At 37.8% G+C, this 22,889-nt stretch overlaps 1 protein-coding gene across 1 annotated transcript; it reads right to left on the minus strand.

The window, feature by feature from the left end:
• Positions 1–2,661: 2,661 nt before the first annotated feature.
• Positions 2,662–20,936, minus strand: RAB12 (RAB12, member RAS oncogene family). The gene is made up of 6 exons (XM_009318539.1): positions 20,921–20,936; positions 14,669–14,729; positions 6,637–6,775; positions 5,994–6,083; positions 5,576–5,680; positions 2,662–4,786 (listed from the first exon to the last, which is right to left on the minus strand). Exons 1-6 carry the CDS (start codon positions 20,934–20,936, stop codon positions 4,673–4,675), a joined length of 525 nt encoding a protein of 174 aa, XP_009316814.1. The 3' UTR covers positions 2,662–4,672.
• Between the last annotated feature and the right edge of the window lie 1,953 nt (positions 20,937–22,889).

Here is a 22,889-nt window from a genome sequence, read left to right on the forward strand (position 1 = left end):
CATTTTTGCAGCAGCAAGCTGCAAGAAGCAATTGCTAATCCAGCAGGACAGGTAACAGACTCCTTCACTGGCGGAGCTTCAGTGACCCCTAATGGACAACTTCCACCAGTGCGCCTGCCCTTGCAGGAAATCCAAGCCACGCCATGAAACCTCACAGTACTCAAAACGTCTCGTTTCAGCCTAGTATGAACTCTGGCGCTTCGGCTTTTCCTTACTTAGTGTGAACAAATTTACAGCTCACACTCAAGATGACTGTACCTACCTGGATGCCACCTTTGTATTTTGACCATTTGAAATGTTCTAAGCCAGAAGGAAGAGAAAGGTGAACAAGCCCTACATCTGACGCAGCCATTCTGACAACTAGTTAGGACAAAGCAAATTCAGCTTTTTAAAAACTAGAGCCAACTGGTTTTACATCTTTAAACATTAAATAAAAAATGTTAAGGACTAACATCTTAAATCGACCCATTTAAACTGTTTTAAGAGGAAGACTTGCAATCAGCACAATCAAGAGTCTGTATAAACAACAGTAGTAATTTGAAAGACACAGTACAAGTATTTCTGCCTTTTCTCCCCAAAGTGAGACTATACCTGCGATTAGTACGGCAATGAGCCGTTTTCATTACAGGGAAAGGATTCTTTGCTTCAGCAAAACTACTGTCGTTTCCACTGAATGAAAAACTGCCAACACAAGAAGGAAGAATGAATTCATGCTGGTTGGTGCAGTTTCTTTTTGTCTTTCACAAACTGCAGAGATGAACTTGTGTGAATGAACTCCCAGTACAGGAAAGCGACCAAGCTGGAAATGGGCTGCATTCCCCATTCCCCTTCTACAAAAGGTTTTTGTTCACGTTCTTTCTTTACTAGCTTGGTTGCTCTGTTCCCCTTCTCCTACCTACCTTGCTTTCCTTCCCACCTCAGAAATGTACCTGCTACAAATCTTCCTATCTCAGTGAGATTTTGACACACAAAAAGGTAAAGGCATTGAACGGAAGGATGACAGAGCTGATGCTAGCACTGACAGCTAGCAGAACAGCCCCATTTAGACATAGCGCTAGCCTGTAAGACAACTATTGGCTTCCAAGGCTAACTGGATTAACTAGAAATCCTTGCCCAAGTCAGAAAGACCTACCAAATTCCCCATCCTGCTTAAATCTAGCACTAGTAGTAGTAATGATAGGTTTATGGTATCACTTTCACAAATAATAATGATAAAAAGGCAAACCAGTTAAGGCACATCCTTCACTGCCAGAAATTCCCGCCCCTTCAGTGTGGTGAAATAACAGATTAAATTAAGTGAGGGAAAGCCGAAATCTCCAGCAAGGACACAAACATGCAGCCCTAAATTTGCTTTAGCAAGTCACTGTATCCTGGATTTTAACTTCCACTCCTTTTTTCTGCCTTATTCTCATCCTCCTTCCTCAGAAGTACCAAATGTTGACATTAGTTGTGCATCTCTGCTCTGAAGGAGCAGAACATCTGGTGAAAGGAAGATGTGACTGTCACTATTCCTCTAGCGCACACAGCACAACAGTGCGTAATTCAAGATGACCTGGTAAGCCAGTGGTTTTCAGCTTTTTCCTTATCATGACTCGCTATTACACAAGAGAAATTTCCAGTCTTCCTACTTTCCTTCTGTTCACCTGTGAAGAAATGATGTTAACTCAACCCACTGGTTGAATGTCCATTATAGGCAGATCTAAAACTTTATGGACATAATCAAATATTCTATCAGTCTCTTGACAGAGACGAACTTTGGTTTTGGTACAAGATGCAGTGCTAACAGGACATACCACTGAAATTATGCCATTTCAGGAATTTACTGGATTAAATCCTAACTACACTGAAATCAGTGGCAAACCACCGTTTAATGGCCACGACCTATCTATCATTATTTCATGAAAGTCAAGAAACCACCACTACTTTGGAGCAGATGTTACTATCCTATTTCTGACACCTGTGATTTCCGCTTGCCACGCTTGCTTATCAAAAGACACTCCTGTGTATTTTCTCCAGCATGAAGAAACTGCCAGGGACTAGAAGACCTCACAGTATCTTGTAAGTTTAGTGGTAAAGCATGTTGAGCTCGATATTAGAAGGAAACAATCCCCCAACACACACACCCTGACGAGCGGGCTTCACTTAACCAGGGCTCCTAAAGAACAGCGACCTGCTAACACAAGTTAGAACAGACTTACAGCTGCAGCTAGCGCTCCTCTTCCCTTTTTGTCATCCTGTGATCTCTCAATGGTTGTGCAGACCATTCAAACATCATTAGATATCAACAAGGGTTGGGCTGACTGCTGAACTTCCATATGAGGCAACGGAGCAGCAAGAATAACTTTCTTCCCCACCCATCTTTCCGCGCCACACTGCAAATGCCTGCCAGGTGGAGCAAGGACAGAAATGAACTTTTTTTGACTCGTATTAAAGTTGCAGAGATAAAATTAGGAGACAAAATCCTCTTCAGTCTCATAGTATAATGGATGCAAAGCAAACAGGTTTCCTGAACTTTTTATGATTTCCAAGGAATGATCAAATACATTCAAGCATTCTTACACAAGTGTCTTTCTTAAATGCAGTAATTTTAAATTTTTGGTACAAGAGACTGGGATTCCAATCCACCTATATACAAACAGCACAGAATTACAAGAAAGTGTATCTAAGTCAAATTTCTTAATTTTTATTAAATTCAAAAACTGCAGGAAAAAAAAATCACAAGTTTCTAAGTACAAATAAAAACAAATCAGCTAAAATAAAATGGTTGTCAAGTTAAAACTCATTTTCCGTAATTTTCCCTTCCTTGCTATTGCCCACAGTACCATCAGAAATCCTACAAGTGCTTCTGAAATTGATTTTATTTTACCAATATGATAGTAAACCATAAGTTTACTATGTAAAAAAGCAAACCGTTCAGGCACAAGGTGGCAGAAGACATAAGCACAAATATCAACCATGCTTCCTTAATTTGTCAGTTGAAATCCAGGTGTGCTAAAGACCTGCATGGTATTGCATTCAGAATGTCAGAGTTTACTCAGTTAAATAAGGGCTCTTTTTTTTTTTTTTTTTTTTTTTTGATGTTAACAGTTTGTTGTGTCTTTTTTCCTTCCAGAAAACAGAGAGAAGCTGTTTAAGTCAGTGGTGTACCTTACTGGTCAGTGCCAGCGTTCTGGCTAGAAGAGTGGCAAAGGTGACAAAATGGGTTCCAGCACCAGAGAATGAGAAGTAGAGAAGCTGTAGTGTGAAAAAGACTGGTTCATACTTGTATTGCCAGTGTAATTAATAGTTTGGTGACCACCTGCTAAGATAGCATGACAAGCAGTCACATGCTATTTGAAGATATCAGCTGGGCTAGGTCATCAGCTGCTCTCCCAACAGAGCAGTGATCAAGGTGAACAACTAATGTCTGCTGTTCTTCTAACGACACCTAATGGAACTGTCAAACTGAAAATTAAGTCATAACAAAATTAAAACAAGTGTTGTTCCATATTCCAGATTCTACCTATTACCCATCATTTGATACTTGCCACTAATAATAGGTGCAGTTCCGTTATCATTCATAAATACAAAATTTTATTTGCACTTCATTAGTTTAGAAAGACCACAATGTTTTTCAATACCACAACATTCAGGACACACCAAGTTATTCAAATATGTAACTACTGATTTACCACAGCTAAACTAAACAGTGCATTTTAATAAAAGATATACCAAAGATATAATTCACAAATTCATTATCAGACAAAAACCTAACACAGTATTTGCTTGATGGGAATAATTTCCACCATTAGGAAAGAAAATAATTTTACCCTAGGTTCCCTTCCCCCCAACCCTACAGATGTCCAGACAAATACACATATATATTCCTTAACACAGGAAAATGTATCATCTTTTTTTTTTTTAAAGAATTTGTCTAGGACAGCAGCATTGCTTTTTATACCTTCTTTTAGAGCTTGAATATATCTCCATTCTTTTATTGAAACTTAATGATTCTTGCAACCAAGTTTATGCTTACGCAGAAAATTATATATGCTATTTCAGAGTGCAATCTTAGATCTGCACCAGATGTGATGTCTTGGTACGCAAAGAAAGGGTGCAGCATTAAACAAAATAAATAAAAGACTGCCAAAAATTAAACTTAGCTTTTCAATAAATCCAGTCAGCAGAGGATGCTACAGCCAAAAATGTTTTCACTACATTAAAAGGAAACATAATGCTGATTATGGAAGCTTTGTACATAAAGTCCTCTGTTTTTAAAAAATTTGTCTTTAAAATAGTTAGCAAAGCACCATATACTTATCTTCATACCAGAAGAGCTTCTGCCTGCCTGTTTATAATAACAAGAACTATTACAACATTTATGTCAAGAATAGGTATAGATTTAATTTCTCCTCCTCCTCGACTGGAAGTGTGGCAAATCCCCACTGACTGTACAGTATTTATAACACTGGGGCAATGAATGAAACATCATTGTGAGGGAGAGGGGTAATAATTAAATGTTATAGCTGAATCCTACACAGGATTGCATATTTGCATATTTACAAGTTAGTGTGTAGCTCTGACTCGAATAACAAAGTGCAACAAGAAACTGCCAAATGATTGTAGTGCAGAGTAGTACAGATACTTTCTTTACCCTCCCACTCCTAATTTTCACTCTGTATGGAGTAACAAGTCAACAGCAACGGACATGTGGCCTTGGAGGAGGCAGTTCTGGTGGGATTTCTGGCTCTGGTTGCAGGGACAGGATACTGTTGGACAACTCATTTCTTATAACATCCAGTGGCATCTTAAAAAAAGAAAAATCACCTGTAAACAGTCATCTGCATAGAACTCAGCACAAAGAGCTCGTTTCAAGAGCTCACTCACAGCCAAAGCCTCAATTTAAGGATCTTTTGGTTCTTATTAGTGAACTACATTCCAGTAAGTCGTGTTAAGAATTTCTTTCAGAAAAAAGTTACAAGACATTGTTGAAATAAAGCCACTTCCTAAACCAATTACAACAAATTGCAACAAAACCGCCCGCAAATGAAAGCAGGTAAATGTACAGTCAGCTGCTGATATATAGTGAAGTTAGAGGAAAGAGGAAGTATAGCAAATAGGAGCAGATGTTTACCAAATTCAACAGCAGTATTTATTAACTGAAGTGTTCAGCAGAGTCTGTGAACTGCATCATTGGGACGAGCGGAAATGGCCTCAAGTTGTGCCAGGGGAGGTTTAGATTGGACGTGAGGAAAAATTTCTTTACTGAAAGAGTGGTTAAACATTGGACCAGGCTGCCCAGGGAAGTGGTTGAGTCACCATCCCTGGAAGTATTTAAAAGACGTGAGGATGAGGCACTTAGGGACATGGTTTAGTGGGCGTGGTGGTGTTGGGTTGACGGTTGGACTTGATGATCTTAGAGGTCTTTTCCAACCTTAATGATTCTATTCTATTCTATGATCATGCCCACTACATATTAGCCAAAAATTTCACCTGATTGTGTGCACTCACCCTCTATGTCCTCCCAACAAGTACCTGCAGTCATTAAACATTGACCATTTATGTGGTCAGAGAAACTACCACCTGAATATTTTACCTTTTTCAGAATGTCATCAACAAGTTTTAGAAATATTTCATCCACATTAAAATTATCCTTGGCACTTGCTTCACAGAACCGCATCCCAGTTATTTGCTGTGCAAACTGATGGAAGAGAAAATAAAATAACTGCATGAAGATACGCACAAACAGCAACAAACAGCAAATATACACTCCTCATAAAACCTTTAAAAATAACCCCCACAACTTTCCCAAAATCTGTGACTGAAGTCTAATTCAATTAATAATCCTGAATCTCCAAGGTACAGCAAATATTGCCATATATAGCACACTACCATTCTCAATATGCCCCTTAGGTCTAACAGTCTGAACAAGAGTAACCATGGACCATCAGCAGCAATGCCACAGCAGTTTTGCTTCTAACAGTAACTGAGAATTGGGTTAGACCTGTTCTTACCTTTTCTCCCTGCTGTCGAGTAATCTCTCGATCAACTTCACAGTCCAGTTTATTTCCAACTAATAGAAGCTCTGCATCTTCTGAAGCATACTGCAATTCAAACATTTTTAATTAACTAAGCCTACAAATGTAAGGTTTTGTAATGCCAACACAATATTAAAAAAGGGCAATTCCTCTACTAAATAAGGAACCACACATACATAGTTTATATGTAAAAGTTCTTCCCAAACATTATTTCAAAAGTTTTTGACTTCAATTTTTAAATTCAATTTTTAAAACATGACTTGAGAGCTAGCCATTCTAGTTTATCTAAGAATGAACATATAAGAACAAATAAGGTAATTATTTCAGACAGGAAATAAAACTTTTTTCTCCCCCAGCGCACAGGTAAATGAGTAATGTTACAGATTTCCACTGACACTTCTAACGGGGACAATTATAGTTCAAGGAAGCAGGAACGGACAACTATTTTGCAACAAAAACACATTAAGGTTAAATCCCGGCTAAAAGAAACCAGTGCAAATTAGTTGGCATTAGTTTAATAATCCTATATCAATGCTGTTAAAAGTCCTACAGAGTACCTTTGAGGAAAAAAATTGCTTCTTAAAAAAAAACATGTAAAAAGAAAATACTTAAGGCCTACCTTATCAATCATTTTCATCCATTTTGGTAAATCGTCAAATGTTTCCTTCTTGGTGATATCATACACCAAAATAATTCCCTTGGCACTTCTGTAATAAGCTGAGGTAATGCTGTTGAATCTCTCCTGACCTGCTGTGTCCCTAAGAAGCAGCAGCAAACATTGGCACAAATATTTCACCAATTTGCAAAGTACAGAATAACTTTGTTTACATTAGTAAAAACACCCCCACACGCATTAGACACTCTATATTGAACATTTCCTTCTGTATGTGTGAATTTCAGGCAAAAAAAAAAAGAAGCAGTACTTTCAATCATAAACAGTTTTCGTATCAGGACTACTTTTCCCATACTAACTTCACCAAGAAAGGCTACCAAACAGTTCTACATGTGTCTGAGAATGAAGCTGTCCAATGAAAACGTACCAGCAGATGAAGCTGGTTTTGTGTTGTTGGGGTTTGGTTGTTTTTGGTTTGTTGGGTTTTGGTTTGGTTTTTTTTTTAATAGCCCTGAAAAAATGAAAAAAGAAATGAATACATGCTTATCAAACACAGCCGGACACCCAACTATAAAATGAGCAATGCACGGATCATTATGATTCGAGCTTTCAGAGCCTTTTTGGATCAACCACAGCAATTCAGCCATGGTTCTAAAACTAATGCAGAAGCTACTGGCAGAAGTGAATGAAAAAGAGTGAGCAACCACTATGTGGTATGACTTTTGACAGTAGGTACCTGGCTTTCACGCCTACATCTACTAATCTGAGGTGTTCAAATAACATTTCCGTTCTTGCTTTCAGCACTGTAAGTATTTCAGACGGGGTGCATTTACACTGGAGGCTATTTTCCAGCAATGACACCATGTCGCCTGTACTAGCTATGGCTTATATTCCAAAGTAGATGAGACAGAACGGTTATTTTTCACTGAACCATGAAAACCTGTGAACTGCTTTTAATCATATCATCAAGCCTGCTTATGGAAGATTTTTGGCAGTTATACTAAAAACATAGCTGGTGCATACCCTAAGTCTTAAAATGTGACTGGTATCACAACTGGAAAGTAAGTCATATGGTGCTCCAAAGCAATCGAGCATTTGCTGCTTGAGTTCAACCCCCAGAGTCAATGGATAATGGATAATTTTGGAATTTCACTGTTACAGCAAGTCAAAAGATGGACCAAAATTAAGAGTGGATGGGGGAAAATGTGTGCATGTGTGTTGGGACTCAAAAGTTCAAAAGGAACTCTTCAACAGTCACATTTTAGACAAAAGGAAGAGGAGGATGAATTTGGGAATGAGATTAACAATGGAGACCCGAAACACTTGTCACCAAAAAAAAAGTCATGTTCACAAAATGCCACATCGATTGTCCTGAAGAATTAATTCTTTTAAAGTCTATGCACAACAAGCAGTAGAATAAACTACCACAAACCTATCTTGCTCTTCACAAAATCTTTAAGAATTTTAACTAAACAGGTTTGAAAGTGAAGTACTTAACTTTCTCCTGAAATTGGCACAAGTGTACTTGATAGCAACAAATCTTTGCTAGTGATTTCACACAGTAAAGCAGTGTCCACTAGAAAGATTTGAAACCTCTGCTTCATAGCCTGTGGAAAAATATTGACTTCTTCACTGCAAGCCAATGGCATTGCAATATGGGGCAGAAGAGAACAAATTCCTATCGCATCCATTTTTATTTTATTTTTATTCAAATCCCGTTCTCTACTCAGAACTTCAGAATTACATTCATACAAACCTTTGGGACCCTACAGAAGGTAAAAACAGGTAGCCTGTTTCAATCAGGTCAAGCTCTAGTAGTATTTCAGATCAGTTTTAGATGGTTAATTGGTTGCTTTCTTATCACTAATGAGGCATTTTTATTAAAGCAATACAAGTTCTGGCAGCTGAAATTACATATGTAAGTATTACTCAGAGCAAGTAACTACTTTCTCTTCCATTACTTCTTTGCTATGGTCAGATTCATTTTTTGAAAGGTCCTTTGGACAGTCACTCCATGAAAAATTCAAAAATTCTAGTATGAACCGTTGATTTTCCACATATGGATAACATTGCTTTAGTGTTTATGAACAGACTTCTCAGAATTATGACCTTGTAGAGCAGCCCCTGCCACTGTTGCTAATCCAGCCTACTGATCAAGCGTATTAAGGATGGGATCCCTTTAGTTCCATCATTCTGAGCAGACATAACTAGACAGCAGGTGGAAGGGCATACCTGATGTGGAAGAATGCATCAATTCTAGTTTTGGCCAGAATAATGGAAAAAGCTGCTTTTTTTGCTGGCCAGTCTTCCCCCTCTTCTCTGTGCCCCTATCGGAACACAGAAATAGAGGGGCTATTTCAGAGTCACCTGCCTGTGCCTTCAGGTCAGTGCCAAGGACCTTTAGCAACTCCAACACAGAGCGGCTACCAGGGTACCAGATCACTCAGTTCATACATTAGAAAAACAGAGGGGAAATAAACACACCAATGTTCAGCTACCCTCTCTGAAGACAGTCATCGACACACTGGATAAGCCTAGGGGTAGGCGATGGAGCCAGCTATGCAACATTACACTGCCGCTCCAGCTATCTCCAACTCCACACTTCCCCTAGCCTGCCGAGTGCTGCATCTCCAAGTCTGCCTGGTAGTATCAGCCTCTCCTCACCCCACAAAACCCTCAGGCTCTTTAAAAGTTTATAGTATTCCCAGGCTGCTGCTCCTCTCGGTACCCTCAGGTCCTGCACTCCCCTTTGTGTAGGTCGTTCACCCAAATATCGCACAACTTGTAGTCTGGCTTGCTGGCTAATTGAGACACACCACATGCTGTGGCCAGTTTAAAACACCCATGGACAGCCTGGCTGCCCACTACATTAGTTAAATGGCCAGATGGCCCCTGTCACCTGCCAGTCATGCTAATTACAGTGGATAAGGCTGACTCTCTTTGCCTTGCTTTAAGTCATTGACTTCCCCACACTTCACACAACCAATGCCCCTACTGCCGCAGCAAGTTTAAATGAAACCCATCACAGGCTTCTGATTGTAAGCATGATATTCTAACCCTTGTTTCCTTTGAAAACCAGAAGAAAATAAGCCGAATTTGTAGTCTCTAACATTACATTAACATTGTACTAGCCTTCAAATAGTAAGGTGAAAACTGGAAAACTATTTCTGCAATAACTAAGTTTAGAATGCAACCCCAAGCTACCTAAATAAGCTGCAGTTTGAGAATAGTATCGAGTGGATCTTTCACATGGAAAATCTCATCTTCTACCAGGTGCTATCTTCTTTTTCATGAAAACGTGCAGTAAATTCTTCCAATGTTGAGGAAAAAATTACAACCCCTAACGCAGAGCTAATATTAAAAGCATATCCAACTTAAAATGTCTTCCTTTCATGCATAGTGCTGAAGCAATTAAGTTAGTTATACTGTTTTCATCGATGTATTACACTCCTGCAGCTGGAGTATTTTAGTAAGGATAGCTATTGAAGCATTAGTGGAAAGCTGGAAGAAGAGACAAGCATTATTTAACTGAGCTAACAGTATGCAACTTCATGAATTTCATAAGTGATACTAAGTGCTGCTAGTTCTTCATTTGCTCTGGTCAGAATCGACATAAGAATAAGTCAGTTCAATTTAATTGAATCTCCAGAAGTCCAAATAATAAATTACTACAACTCAATCAATGAAAAAAATATAATAGATTACTCCTTTTTTAATGCTAAAAGCAGTTTTCTTTTATTGATTTTTTTTTTCCAAGAAATTGTTCTAATGGAAAAACACTGGTATTTCTAAATTGTAGTCACAAACATACAGCGTATGACTCCCTGACCATCTATAATCTGCAATAATAAAACCCCACTGCTTCTGTTTTTCTGCTTCCAGAACAGAAACTAGACATCACTCAGAAAATACAAACAAACATTACACCAAACAAAAGCAAACAAAAACCCCACACAAAACCCATTTTCAAGTGTTGACTTGTCATATTCTCACTATTTCAGACTGCATAAAATACAATACAAATACAGTTGCTCTTAATTAAAATAGGTTTGGATAATTTTTGTTTTACATAAATGTTCTCTGCGTCTATCTAAAACAGTCACTTGAAACAAACACATAGTCAGACTCAAAACTGTCTTTGGCTCTGAAGTTAAATTAATTTATGAGTGGTGGTGTGAAGTGGCAATAGAAAGGAAAATATTTTTAAACATAAATAAAAGTTTAACACTAATTTAACACTTTTACATGCTCTGTGCTTTTATGGAACCTAGAGGCAATATTTTTTAAAATGTTTTTAAGTACTTTTAGAATTCTACTTGTCAAGCTGAGCTTTTTCCTCCCATAAAAAATGCAAATGTATTTAAAATCTTTTATTATATGAAATAATTTATTTCAGAGGTACTGAACAGAAGGAACTACATTCTGTTATATCGCAGGACAGGTGACCTTTTCCTCAGACTACTCCTCGCCCCAGAGATTTTCCAAGACAACAACTGTCCATTAGAAAATGTTGAGCTGGCAGAACGTAAACATTTTTGAGAAAGCACCAACTTAAACAACCTTCAGAAGCAAATCAGACTGTTTTCTTGCCAGGTCGCTGGCTTCCTTGGGCATTAAACCTGTAAGGATACCAGAGAGCCCCTTTGGCTCCCCAGCAGGGAACTGGGCACAGTGGCAGGGCACTACAGCTTCCAGTAACCAGGTCCTTTCAGGGGGGAAGCCAGAAGTGACTGCTACTTGTGTCAGCCGAGTGCCCAGATTACTCAGGTAAGAGGGCACAGTCAGATACCCTACTGTCCTGCTGAGCAACTCCCGGCACACCTATGCTTCAAAGCATGAGAGTGGGTTTCCTATTATTTGGTCTAGTTTTCAAGCTCTGAAAAAGCACTGATTCACAGATGCTCGGATTCACTTGGACATTTATGCTATCCAGTAGTTCTGGTTACTTTACCCCACGGCCTGCGCTGTGTGCATGCATTACTTCTCACAGAACGTATGAGCTTGTTTCAGCCAAGAACTGCAACGCAGAAGCAGATTTACTGTATGTACTACTTCTGGCAGCCCAAGGGGCACTACTAGCGTTCCAAGTGGCACAGAGAAGATGGACAATACTCTGTGTCCTCAGTGCTGCTCTACCATTTCATAATCTAAGGAGCAGGAGGTTGTTTTCTAGCTGAAAGTCAGGCAAATAGGGGAAGAGGTACTGTGAGGTAGCAGGGACCGGGTAGGAACAGGTAAGCTGGAGGCGACAGCAGATGCCTCTGTGATCCTTGGCACATAGTATCCCATTGCGAAAGGAATACAGGAGACGAGTCCAATTTGTATACTACTCTACTAACACTCTACTAACAGCAGCAGGTGTGAAAGCTGCTTTCAAAAGAACGTCTTGCACACCTAATTGCTCGATATATTCAACGTAGTACTGCTGTTTTTTCATAAATTCAAGTGGTAGAGGTCTGTGGAGAACACTCTGCTGATAGAGTGGTCAGTGGAGAGACAGGTCAAGTGACCATAAAAACCACCAAAGTTAAACCTTCTTTTTAAACTTTTCTTGTTCAACTTTTGACGTAGAATCATCAAATGACTTAAAAAAAAATCAAAACTTTGATGCTTCGAAACATAACCTTAGTCATTTTAAGAAAACAGAAAAGCATAAACTTTAGAAATTACCTCTTCGCCGAATACAACAGTTTTTTGTAGTAAAGTTACTGTAATCATTGTACATAAGACTACCAGGAAGCATGAGGCAACCTTAATTCTGTCTCCGTGTAGGTATGAAAGGAGACTGATTTAGGATCAGCCATGCAGCTTAAGTCTGTATTTCTAAGCTTCCAAGTATCTGACTTGGTAAACTGCTTTCCTCTTTTAATCTAACAATTGAAGGTACAATAAGGAGTGGCTGAGGGAACTGGGGTTGTTTAGCCTGGAGAAAAGGAGGCTGAGGGGAGACCTCATCGCTCTCTACAACTACCTGAAAGGAGGTTGTAATGAGGTGGGTGTCAGTCTCTTCTCCCAAGTAACAAGTGATAGGATGAGAGGAACGGCCTCAAGTTGTGCCACAGGAGGTTTAGACTGGATATTAGGAAAATTTCTTTACTGAAAGGGTTGTCAAGCACTGGAACAGGCTGCCCAGGGATGTGGTTGAGTCACCATCCCTGGAGGTATTTAAAAGACGTGTAGATGAAGCACTTAGGGACATGGTTTAGTGGTGGACTTGGCAGTGTTAGGTTAACAGTTGGACTCGATGACCTTAAGGGTCTTTTCCAACCTAAATCATTCTATGATAAAAAGAGTTTATAAATAGGCCCAAAAACATACACAACGTAGTTCAGGATAAATCAGCAAAAGGAGTGGCTATCTAATTGCTCTTCCAAAAAATTAGAAGTATGCCGAGACAGTTTTAAGGCTTAAGTATAAGAACAGCATTTTGACAGCCACTATTGGAGAGAAAGTGACACTTAGGAGCAGGATGTTGTGTTCATGGATTTTATCATATTTTAAAACATTATCTCTTTACATTGTGTTTTCTCCACCATTTTAGCAGGGCTTTGCACAGGAGTAATGGTCACATTTTAGCAACCTATCAATTTTTAGTTTTAAAAGTTTCCTGTATCCTACTAGCATATTCTCAATATGTGGAAAATAATGGTTTAAACATCTCTTTTCCAACAAAACATCTCTCCTATAAAGTATTTATTCAACATGAAGAAATTGTTTGGTAAACTTAGCACATTTCATAGCAAGAATTCATATCAGGCGTACAGTAGCATCTCCATGTCAGAATTTTTTGTTACCTCTGTCAGCTCCAGCAGACCCTGGCTTACAATTGCTGGCTCAACTGCCAGCCTTGTGGTCATACGTTTCCAAACAGGGACAGATGATGGATGAAGACATGCCACTAACATTCAAGTGTTAGGTGACTGATGATACCAAAGATGAAGCAGCAGTTAACTCAGAGGGAAGCAAGACAGACACATGGTGTGACAAACAGAGTTGATGGTGACCTGCCAAGAGGAGTTAGTAAGCTGAATTCACTGCATCCATGTCGTTAAGAATGAGAAGCCACCAGAATATCCCAAAAGTGTAACAACGAGTATATTTAGAGCTTTCCCCCCCCCGTGGATTGTTAGCAGCTTTAACAGTTTAACTACAATGCCAATTATGCATCACGCACTGTTAATAAACCAAAGCTAAGCTTCTACATAGTAGTATATAAGATTAGTGTATAGAACATAGCTGGTTTATTCTCTCATAACAATGTTTATGTATTGTACTACTCTGCAAAACAAAGGAGCTCTTAAGCTTAATAATTTCTAAACAATAAAAATTGTATTAATCATTGACATGGAGAATCATTATCAGGAAACACATAACCTACCCCAGAAAGGAAAAGCTTAGCTCAGACTTTGCGCTTTCTGTAGTAGGACATCGGAACCAGTTAAGGTATAGTCTTATTTGTATGGGATCATTTTACTTCTCAGTGCTGTTTAGAGTGGATATAATTTACTTAGTCTTGAATGCCCTTCATTTTAACGTTATTTAATATAGCATCAAAGAAACAGCACTGCCTATACCAAGTTTTAGAAAAACAGCTTAGAAAACACTTCACAGTTGTTTTATAATTGCTGTTACAATGAAGGTCAGTTTTAAACAGTCCAGAAAATAAAAAAACAAAGTGTACTTTACCTAGTGTCTATTTAACACAGTCACCTTTTGTTGTTTGTAGAACTCCTATTCTACTTCTTGTGTAGGTGCTATCATTCTAGGAAAAGGGGCTTGAGACCTCTGTGATGCATTAACATTTCAGTCATTACATTCATGTCCTACTTCTAACTTTATCTCCCCTTCTCCTCCTTTATCCTCACAAAAATCTAAGAGCTATTTGGTTTTGCTTAAGTCTTGTGGGAATGGAGGAGAAGAGGAATAGGGCAAGAGCTAAACCAGCTTATAACAGTTAATAGTATTAGACAAGCATATTAATTCATGCTAGAACATAAAAATTAAAACATACTGCTGGTTGCACGTTTGTTTTACTTACCAGATTTGTAATCTAATTTTCTTTCCTCTTAGCTCTACTGTTTTGATTTTAAAATCAACACCTATAAATAAAATACAGTAAACAGAAAAGGAGGAATAAGAAGCAAAAGTAATGAGGGTGTAATTATTATTTTTTGATAGGTTTTTTTTTTTTATATATCAACTTGTAACAGTCTGAACAGTGAGAAGGGTTTGCACCACTATGGGTCACCTCAGGAACATCATGGGGATTTGACAACCGCTATATAGTCTGTGAGCCATCCAATTTGGCAGCATCACAACATAAACCTTTGACTTTGTGCAACACTTCCAGCAGCAGGTAAACCCAATATAACAGTAAAACAATAGGCACAGTTTGTTTCTCCCTTATTCACATTGACTGTCAAGGACAAGCCTGCTCTACTTCCAACTGGCACAGATGCCCTAGAGGCATGGAGCGAAACCAATCCCTTCACATCAGTTTTGCTGTTTGTGAAGAGGGAATAATACACATCTGATTTCCAGGCTGGATGCTTAGCATCTGTAAAGCACTTTAGTAGAAGTGCTGGAATTGTGGTTGGTTTATGAAGAAGTTTGTCAGCACTGTCATTCTTAATTCCTGCAAATATTTATTAGCAAACTGCTTAGATTTAGAGAGGGTATTTGACTTTTAAAATTTCTTTTATACCTGTATGGTACTTTTATCCACCATCTCAAAATTCCAGCCACATTTTGAATGCATGCTAAATATCAAAGATAGAAGCATGAACACCTTGTTATACAGCAAGATTTTACTTCTATTAAAAAAAAATAATAATGCTGGCAATCAACACGTAAGACGTACCATGGTCAAACAATACCTAGACACAAAAGATTACCACCTCAACTACAAGAATATTTCAGGGTATAAATGTCCCAGAATATCATAGCATTTGTAGATTTTGAACCCGTTCATTTTAATATACATTTGTATGAAGATTTTTGCTTCAGTTCTTCCTTCTGAACACCATCCCTCCTAATAGTGCTAAATCAAAAAGGGGGAAATAAAAAGACAAGAGAACATGGTTCAGACTGGCACACTTAAACTCACACGGAAGTGTAGAAGCATAGTGTGTTGGAAACACTTTTGCTATTTCACATACAATTGTATACCAAGGATAGGGAATGAAAGTGAAGAGGAAAAAAAGATTTTTATTTTCTCTAACAAAAACTACACATTTTCCTAACATCTACCATTGGTAAAAGCCGAGTGTCCCTGCTGATATTGTTAGAGTCAAGGCTGGATTGTAACTTTGACAGAAGGGACTGAACTTGGCCCTTATGCAAAGCTTTTCAAAACTCCTGAAAATTTAGGTAGGGGAAAAAAGTGCATTTTACATCCTGAAAACCAGTTACACATTATTGACTTGGCATTTATTTCAAAGTGCTTTTAAAGATAGTTATATCTGTAAAGTTGTTGGTATGAGACAGTAAAATGGACTAAGTTTTAAAAACTAGATACACTTTACTAATTGAAATGTAAAGGATACATTTAATTCTATTTTTAGTTTGCAAAGCAGGTTGCCACTTTTCAGCTAGACTAAATAAATGGAAGGATCACTGATCTTCATTCTCCTAAACAAAAATCCCTTCAAACAGCCTCCAGTTGCACAATACATAACGATAAAAGTATTGGTTATCATCATGACATTCGTCCTCCTTCTCCATGTCCTTAAAAGTGTCTAGCACACTTATCCACCAATTCTTGGAGAGCTACTCAGGACATCTGATGTTTATACTTCACTTACCAAAACGTATCCCATTCAAACCCCAGTAGGGTTCTTAGGCAATACAGGAGCTAAAGCATTAAACTGATTTGTACTACACAGTCTACAATTTTAATGGCAATTTTCAAGTATTCATATGCAAATTGAGAAAAAATATTAGAATGATTAAAATTTCAGAGCATTTATTAATCATAACTTTAAGAAATATTTTTCTACACTTTTGAAAAACCACCATCTGTGTTGGTGTAAAAGCAGAAGTGAAGGATCCAGCTATGCTCTACTATGCAAAATGTACGAAATAAGAATTCTTGTAATTACTGATTTTTATTAACGAGATTTTTTTTTTTTTAAGAAACACACATCCATTTCTACTGTTAAAAGCCTTTTCTCTATATAAATGCATTTAAACTATAAAATGCAATTGTCTTAATGGTCACAGCTTTGTCTACAACAAGACAGCAACTTTACTTGCTAGGGAGATAATCAATATTAAATGAAATTGCTTCAAATCTCTCCCTTCCTCAAGGAATTTTGAATATAATTGCCCACACGTCTCAACCCCAATTCCCAATCCTGCCATTATCTCATACACAACATACTATACGATTTGCCATTCATCTGAGAACTCAGGTTAAAAAAAATCATCTCGCTTTTCTCTCCCACAGAAACATAAATAGAAAAAAGAATCTATGATGCTCATACAGGTGGGTATACTTGTCTTAGGCTAACAGTTATACTTGTAGAGCTTGATCTGAGCAGAGAGAGAATACAGCTCTGCTGCGTAAAGAAAAAGTCCTATTGTCACACACAAAACGTCTAAACCATTGCTGATCCAAAACTGTGTATTAAAAATCATCACAGGAATGTCATGTAAGTTTCACCAACTCCATCAACAAAGTATTTTTATTTTTACAGAAGTGGTCTATACACTACGGTCTTACACAAACCAAGGAACAAAAAGGTTTTGTTGTATTTTTTAAAAGGAAAAATAAATAATGAACTATGGAGAGAAAAATCCAACTGTTCTAATAAAGTAAATTTTCAACTCAGGACTTCCTGGGACTAGTAGGCACAACAAATGAATGAAAAGAAGTAGAAAAAGGCCTACCTATTAAAGAGATGGTTTCAAAATGCAAACCAGTAACAGTTTTGGAAAAGCACGTTCTTCTACAGAACTGTTTGAATCATTTAACACTTAAGTCAGATAGTTTGCCAGAACTAAGCAAAGGTTGCTCAACTGCTCTTTGTAATTAGTAATGCCCTGCAAGCATCAACACAATACCAAAAGCTTAATGTCTGCCAATACCGAAGGAAAATCTGGCAACTGTCCTTTTGCACACGAAGAAACAAATTCCTAAGCCTGTCAGGTTTCATTACCCTGTTTCACCATAGACCTGCCAAAGGTAGTGCTTTGAGTTTACATACAAATTAGTAATTTAATTAAAACAACAACACAATCATTTGTTTTCCCACTTCAATTTCAAATTTCATCTCAAGTTAAGAAAAAAGTTCAATGAAACAAATTATTTAGCTTGATTAATGCCAATGAAAATACCTAAATGAAAAGTTTTGCGATCCATACAATTATTCCAGCTATTAAAAACCAAAAGAAAAAACTGTTAATATTCTCTGAAAGTCAATTGGGAAACTAACACTTTCCACTATTACAGGTAACAAATACTTATTAGTCACACATGACATTGAAAGTCAGACAACTGCACCTTTCCATTCACGTATGCTAAGCCAGTCTTATGTTCTTTATATTTGCAGTTGTAGAACAGAAGATTTGGACCAACTGCTGCAAACTCCCCTTCTTCAGCAAAATAACTCCAAACAGTTCTTTTAAGCATCTCTGTTCAGCACAGGATAGAGAAGGTATTAAGTCTGCTCTTAGAAAATGGTGTGTTTTTTTAAAGAAGTGCTTTGTAACACTACAGTGTTGATGCCAGCAATATTTGATAAATTCTTTCAAATCCTTGCTTCAAACAACTCTTAATTTACAGTTGCTCTAAGCAAGATGTGTCTTTCTCAGCCTTGTTAAACCTAATTCTAAGACCTGTTAAGTACAGGCATATCGTCAGAATTTTTTGAAGTTTCAAGCTGTTTGTAATGATACTGGTAGTCCTTGCAGTTACTACTCCCTTAAGGCAGATCCCAAACCACAGCTAACACCCAAGTTTATTAAACTCGTGCGTTTGTTCTGTGTTCAATCCCACCAGAGGCTGTTCCAGTCTTGAAGCTATATAGTTGCACGAACAGTGGTGCGCTAGAACACACGCACTGACAGACAGGACTTACTAGGCGTAACACTACTAGCACAGCTACACCAACATGTTCCACACCATTCGCTTCTAGTTATGGTGGGTATCCCCTAAAAGGATGTCAACAACAGCTAACACAAACAAGCCACTTAAGCACCATGTGTCCTTAATTATGCAAATAGAACCGAGGTCATGATTTTATATATAGTTCAACAAAATAGAGGAATCGATAATTACTGTTGACAACTGCATTAAATCTGAACAACACGTCTTATAAAAAGAAAGGATTTTAAAAGGCTCTCTTTAGCTGCTACCACACCAGCAAACTATTGCTGGTTTGCATGCTACCTAGTTTGCATTTTAAATGCCTGCTAGCTAATGTATTGTCAATGAATAACCAAATGTACACATGCCAGTGGAGCCAACAGGCGCATGTGCTTATGATCATACTGAAGCGTGCCCTCTGCCAGGTCAGAGTGATGTGGGTGGAACCAAAAGGCTTATCACAATCTCCCCTCCCATTACAAAGTCTACCTCCTCTCCATACATCAGGCTTGACCGGACCACAGGCAATCAATGCATTCACTTTTTCTGAAATTATTACACTCACACCATGAGTAAATCCGGACCACCACCTCTCTGTTTATGACTTAAAGGTGTGCGTTTTGGATGTCAGACTTTGACCCCCATTTTTCTCTGGGAAGGCCTTTTTCAGGAATCCAAACACACATCGCATACACATATAAGAACTAATGAAAAAGGCACAAAAACACAGATCTCAGCCTCTGGTTTGGGTTTCTGATTTTGTATCTATTAGGCATTTCAAAGTATACTGATTCAGCTTGCCCTACGACTTAAAACTGCAAATGAGCTGCTGCCCTCTCCCCGCAGGCTAGATACATGTCAAATAAGGCATTGAGTACAGCAGCACTTATGTGGTGTGTGTAAGGTAAGATTATTAGTTAAGGATTTTCAAAACTTTATACAAAGCACATTGTTTTTGTTAATAGCACATGAACTTTAGATTAAAAATATGCTTCATAGAAATGAGAACACTTATTACAGCATGAGCTCAATTGAAACTATGCTTTTTCCAGAGAAAATAAAGGGCTAGTAGAATAGAAGTTTTTTTAAAAACTATATTAAACACACAGCTAAGCAAACTGTCTGCACTCCTTTCAAAAATAAACAGCCCTAAAAGAAGGAGAATAGACACTCAAAATAGAAGTGCGCTAATGAAGTTCTAGATAAGGGCAAGTCGGTGAGGATGACGTATCTTGTCACTGAACCAAACTTGAGATTGTTCCAAACTTGAGACTGAAATCCAATAAAAACGAAGTCTAGCCCAGAACAGATAATACATTAATTTCTCACCCCAAACAGGAACTAAAAGTTATCTACTAAAGCACAAACTGAAACACACACAACTGGGTCTAGCCTCTCTCTTTAAAGCTAAAATAATTTGTTTAGAAATAAAACAAGTAGTGAAGAAACTTCTTACTATGCATTTTACATTTAGGTTTTCAATTTTTTTTTTTTTTTTTTTTTGCCTAAGTGGCAGAAAAAGGAAGAGGAAACCGTTTCACTTAATGCACACAGAGTGAACTTTCCAAAGCCAAGGTTTCCTGATAACGAAGTTAAAGAAAGAGCTGGGAAGAGAGATGCAAACAGAGCACAAAAAAACCCCTCCAACTAAAATCAATTCCAATAGATTAAATTTTCAGAGGCCTATTAGTGATTTGCACCAAAACAATTCAATCAGTGAAAAATAATCAGACCACGTTTAAAGAAACACAATCAGTTTAAAAATTCAGAGGTTGCATACTAATTAACCATTAGAACAGACATATAATTCAAAGACTATGACAGTTTATTTAATTTGGACATCTGACAGCATTATACAGACAAATTTCCTTACTTCTGCTACAACTGGTGACTGAGGTCACATGCTTCTTGAGGTAAGAACCATCTTTGTTAGTCCTGGTCTGTAACTAAATACAATACTTACACCTACCCAGAAACCACTGAAGTCAATAAACAGATGCTCAATAGCTTTGATACTGATTTCTACCATCTTGTTCGGGGGGTGGGGGGAGAGCAAGCAACAACAAAAGGTACATGGCAGGCAGAGGGGAAGGTTACAAAAACTGTTTCAAGAAAAAAAAACAAACAAAAACATTGTATCTTGTTTTAATTGAATCTGAAGGACATGCAGTTAATTTTAACACACACTAAAGCAGAAAATACCTGTTTCAAACTGCATGTTATCCATGTAAAGACTTTAAAAAGAGGTTGGGAAGCATTAAGTGTTAGTCAGATATAAGCCAGTTTGGGGATTATTTTAGAGGCAGGTAAAGTACGTTGTCCATAAAGCTTCAGTGTGTAATTCTAGAATGATTAACATGCAGACATTTGAGACTGCTCGCCTAAAATAAGTCTACCCATATCTCAACTGGCAACTGTGCTACAGACCAGAATGGAACAGATACAACAACAACAACAACAGGAAAAAAAAAAAAGATTTGGTAATATACATGCAGTGACTAAATTTTGAAGGTGTAATTATAATGAGTTTTTAGGAAACTGTCAGTGATTTTTGAATGTCCAACATACAGCTTCTAAACATCTCAGATGCTTGGTACTTCCAAACTCAATGACAATGGAGGAAGTTATTTCTTTACATTCTTGTGGACAGTAAAATTATAAAGCCTTTCACAAAACGTAGGCTTTTGACATGATTTACAGTACTAAGTTCAAAGCATGCACCAAAATTTTGATAAACAGAATGAGGTGGAAGGGGAGCATGGAAGGAATAAGACTCCCTGTGCCTTCTTGAACAAGACTTATTTTCAAAACTTCTGATTACAGAACAGGAAAACAGTGAGCTACCAGTCTACAACTACCTGAAAGGAAAATTGAATGTGAAGAAAAATTAAACTTATTTGACGAACGGTACTACCCAGATTTTAAAAAGGCAGAATGGATTTCAAAATGAGACGTGAGTTCAGCATTTTGTTTTGGGTATCAAGTTTCCCACTCCTCGGGATATCAGAAGTAGTAAGTGGTAAAAGTGTTGCTATATGCTGTTACATAGTTGCAATCTTAACAACTAGGAATATTACTCCCCTTCCTTGTTTAAGGACAGCCTAGTGAAGATAGTTTACAAAAACTTCAGGATTTTTGTGATGAAAAGCACTCCAAAAAGCCTGTCTCTTCCATTTTATGGTTTAACTAAACCCACAATCGTTCTGCATAGTGCATGCACTATTTTCATCAAGTGAACATTTAAGCTCACAACTCCCAGAAACAAATAAGAAAGTCCATAGCCAAGAATCATATGGCCCTACTTTTTTTTTTTTTTTGCTTCTGATGCACTCAGCTGTTCACAGCAGAGACTGAGTTTGACAGCTGCATTCCACTCTCCTTGCACACTAAACTCCACATTCGACACCATTCAAGTGGCCTTTTCATTTTGCCTGTTGTTTTACTTGCATATTCTCATATGTGTACTGATTAGGGACTCTGACAGTTCTGTAGTGTTGATGTAGCCCAGTACCTGAGTATTTCTATCAGCTGAAGTTAACATCTAGTTTACAAATGAACAAAGCAAAGTCAATTTCAATTTTACTCTTCTTTGCATCCTCTTGCTAATTAAAATCCCCATACCTCCCCAAAACCCTATTCCTGAACCCTGATAATTTATATCATCTACCTACTACATTTTCCTATTTTAAAATAGTTTTGTTACCTTATGAGGACTCAAACAATTATGCATGGAAAACAACTGCTGACTACACCAAATGCTGTAAAATATGCTTAGTCGACACATCCAAGGCAAACAATGACTTGCCAGGTGCTCTCAGTTGCTGTAGTCTCTACTGTCAATTACAAGTGACAACATTGCTCCTAAAGGTGAAAGACAGCTTCCAGAGAACACCAGCTTCTATTGCAAGTTGCATTTCCTAAACTTACGATTACAGAACTGAAGACAAATGAGGCAGGTTCATACATGCTCCCTAATTACCTTAAGGTTTTCTGTAAGGCAAAATTGTTTTCTGTGCGAGTTTCCAGCCTCCTGCTCTCCTCTATTTGTAGTTTGTCAAGTAATTGCAGCACACCATTAATGAGATGGATGTTTGTTTTATTCATGCTATTCGGCACCAGCCAAAAAGCCAATATATAACAACAGATTGGTATTAACACCCTGGGTGTGTGA

The sequence above is a fragment of the Pygoscelis adeliae genome, unplaced genomic scaffold, assembly GCF_000699105.1.
Source record: "Pygoscelis adeliae isolate BGI_AS28 unplaced genomic scaffold, ASM69910v1 Scaffold42, whole genome shotgun sequence".
In the NCBI taxonomy this organism is placed as follows: Eukaryota; Metazoa; Chordata; class Aves; order Sphenisciformes; family Spheniscidae; genus Pygoscelis; species Pygoscelis adeliae.

What these genes read in the sequence shown, in the direction of transcription:
- RAB12 (XM_009318539.1), bottom strand. An exon ending in AAAATTAGATTACAAATCTG is followed by an intron (nt 6,776 to 14,668) that starts GTAAGTAAAACA and finishes GCTGCTTCTTAG; the next exon opens with GGACACAGCAGGTCAGGAGA. An exon ending in TTGATGACATTCTGAAAAAG is followed by an intron (nt 4,787 to 5,575) that starts GTAAAATATTCA and finishes TCTTTTTTTAAG; the next exon opens with ATGCCACTGGATGTTATAAG.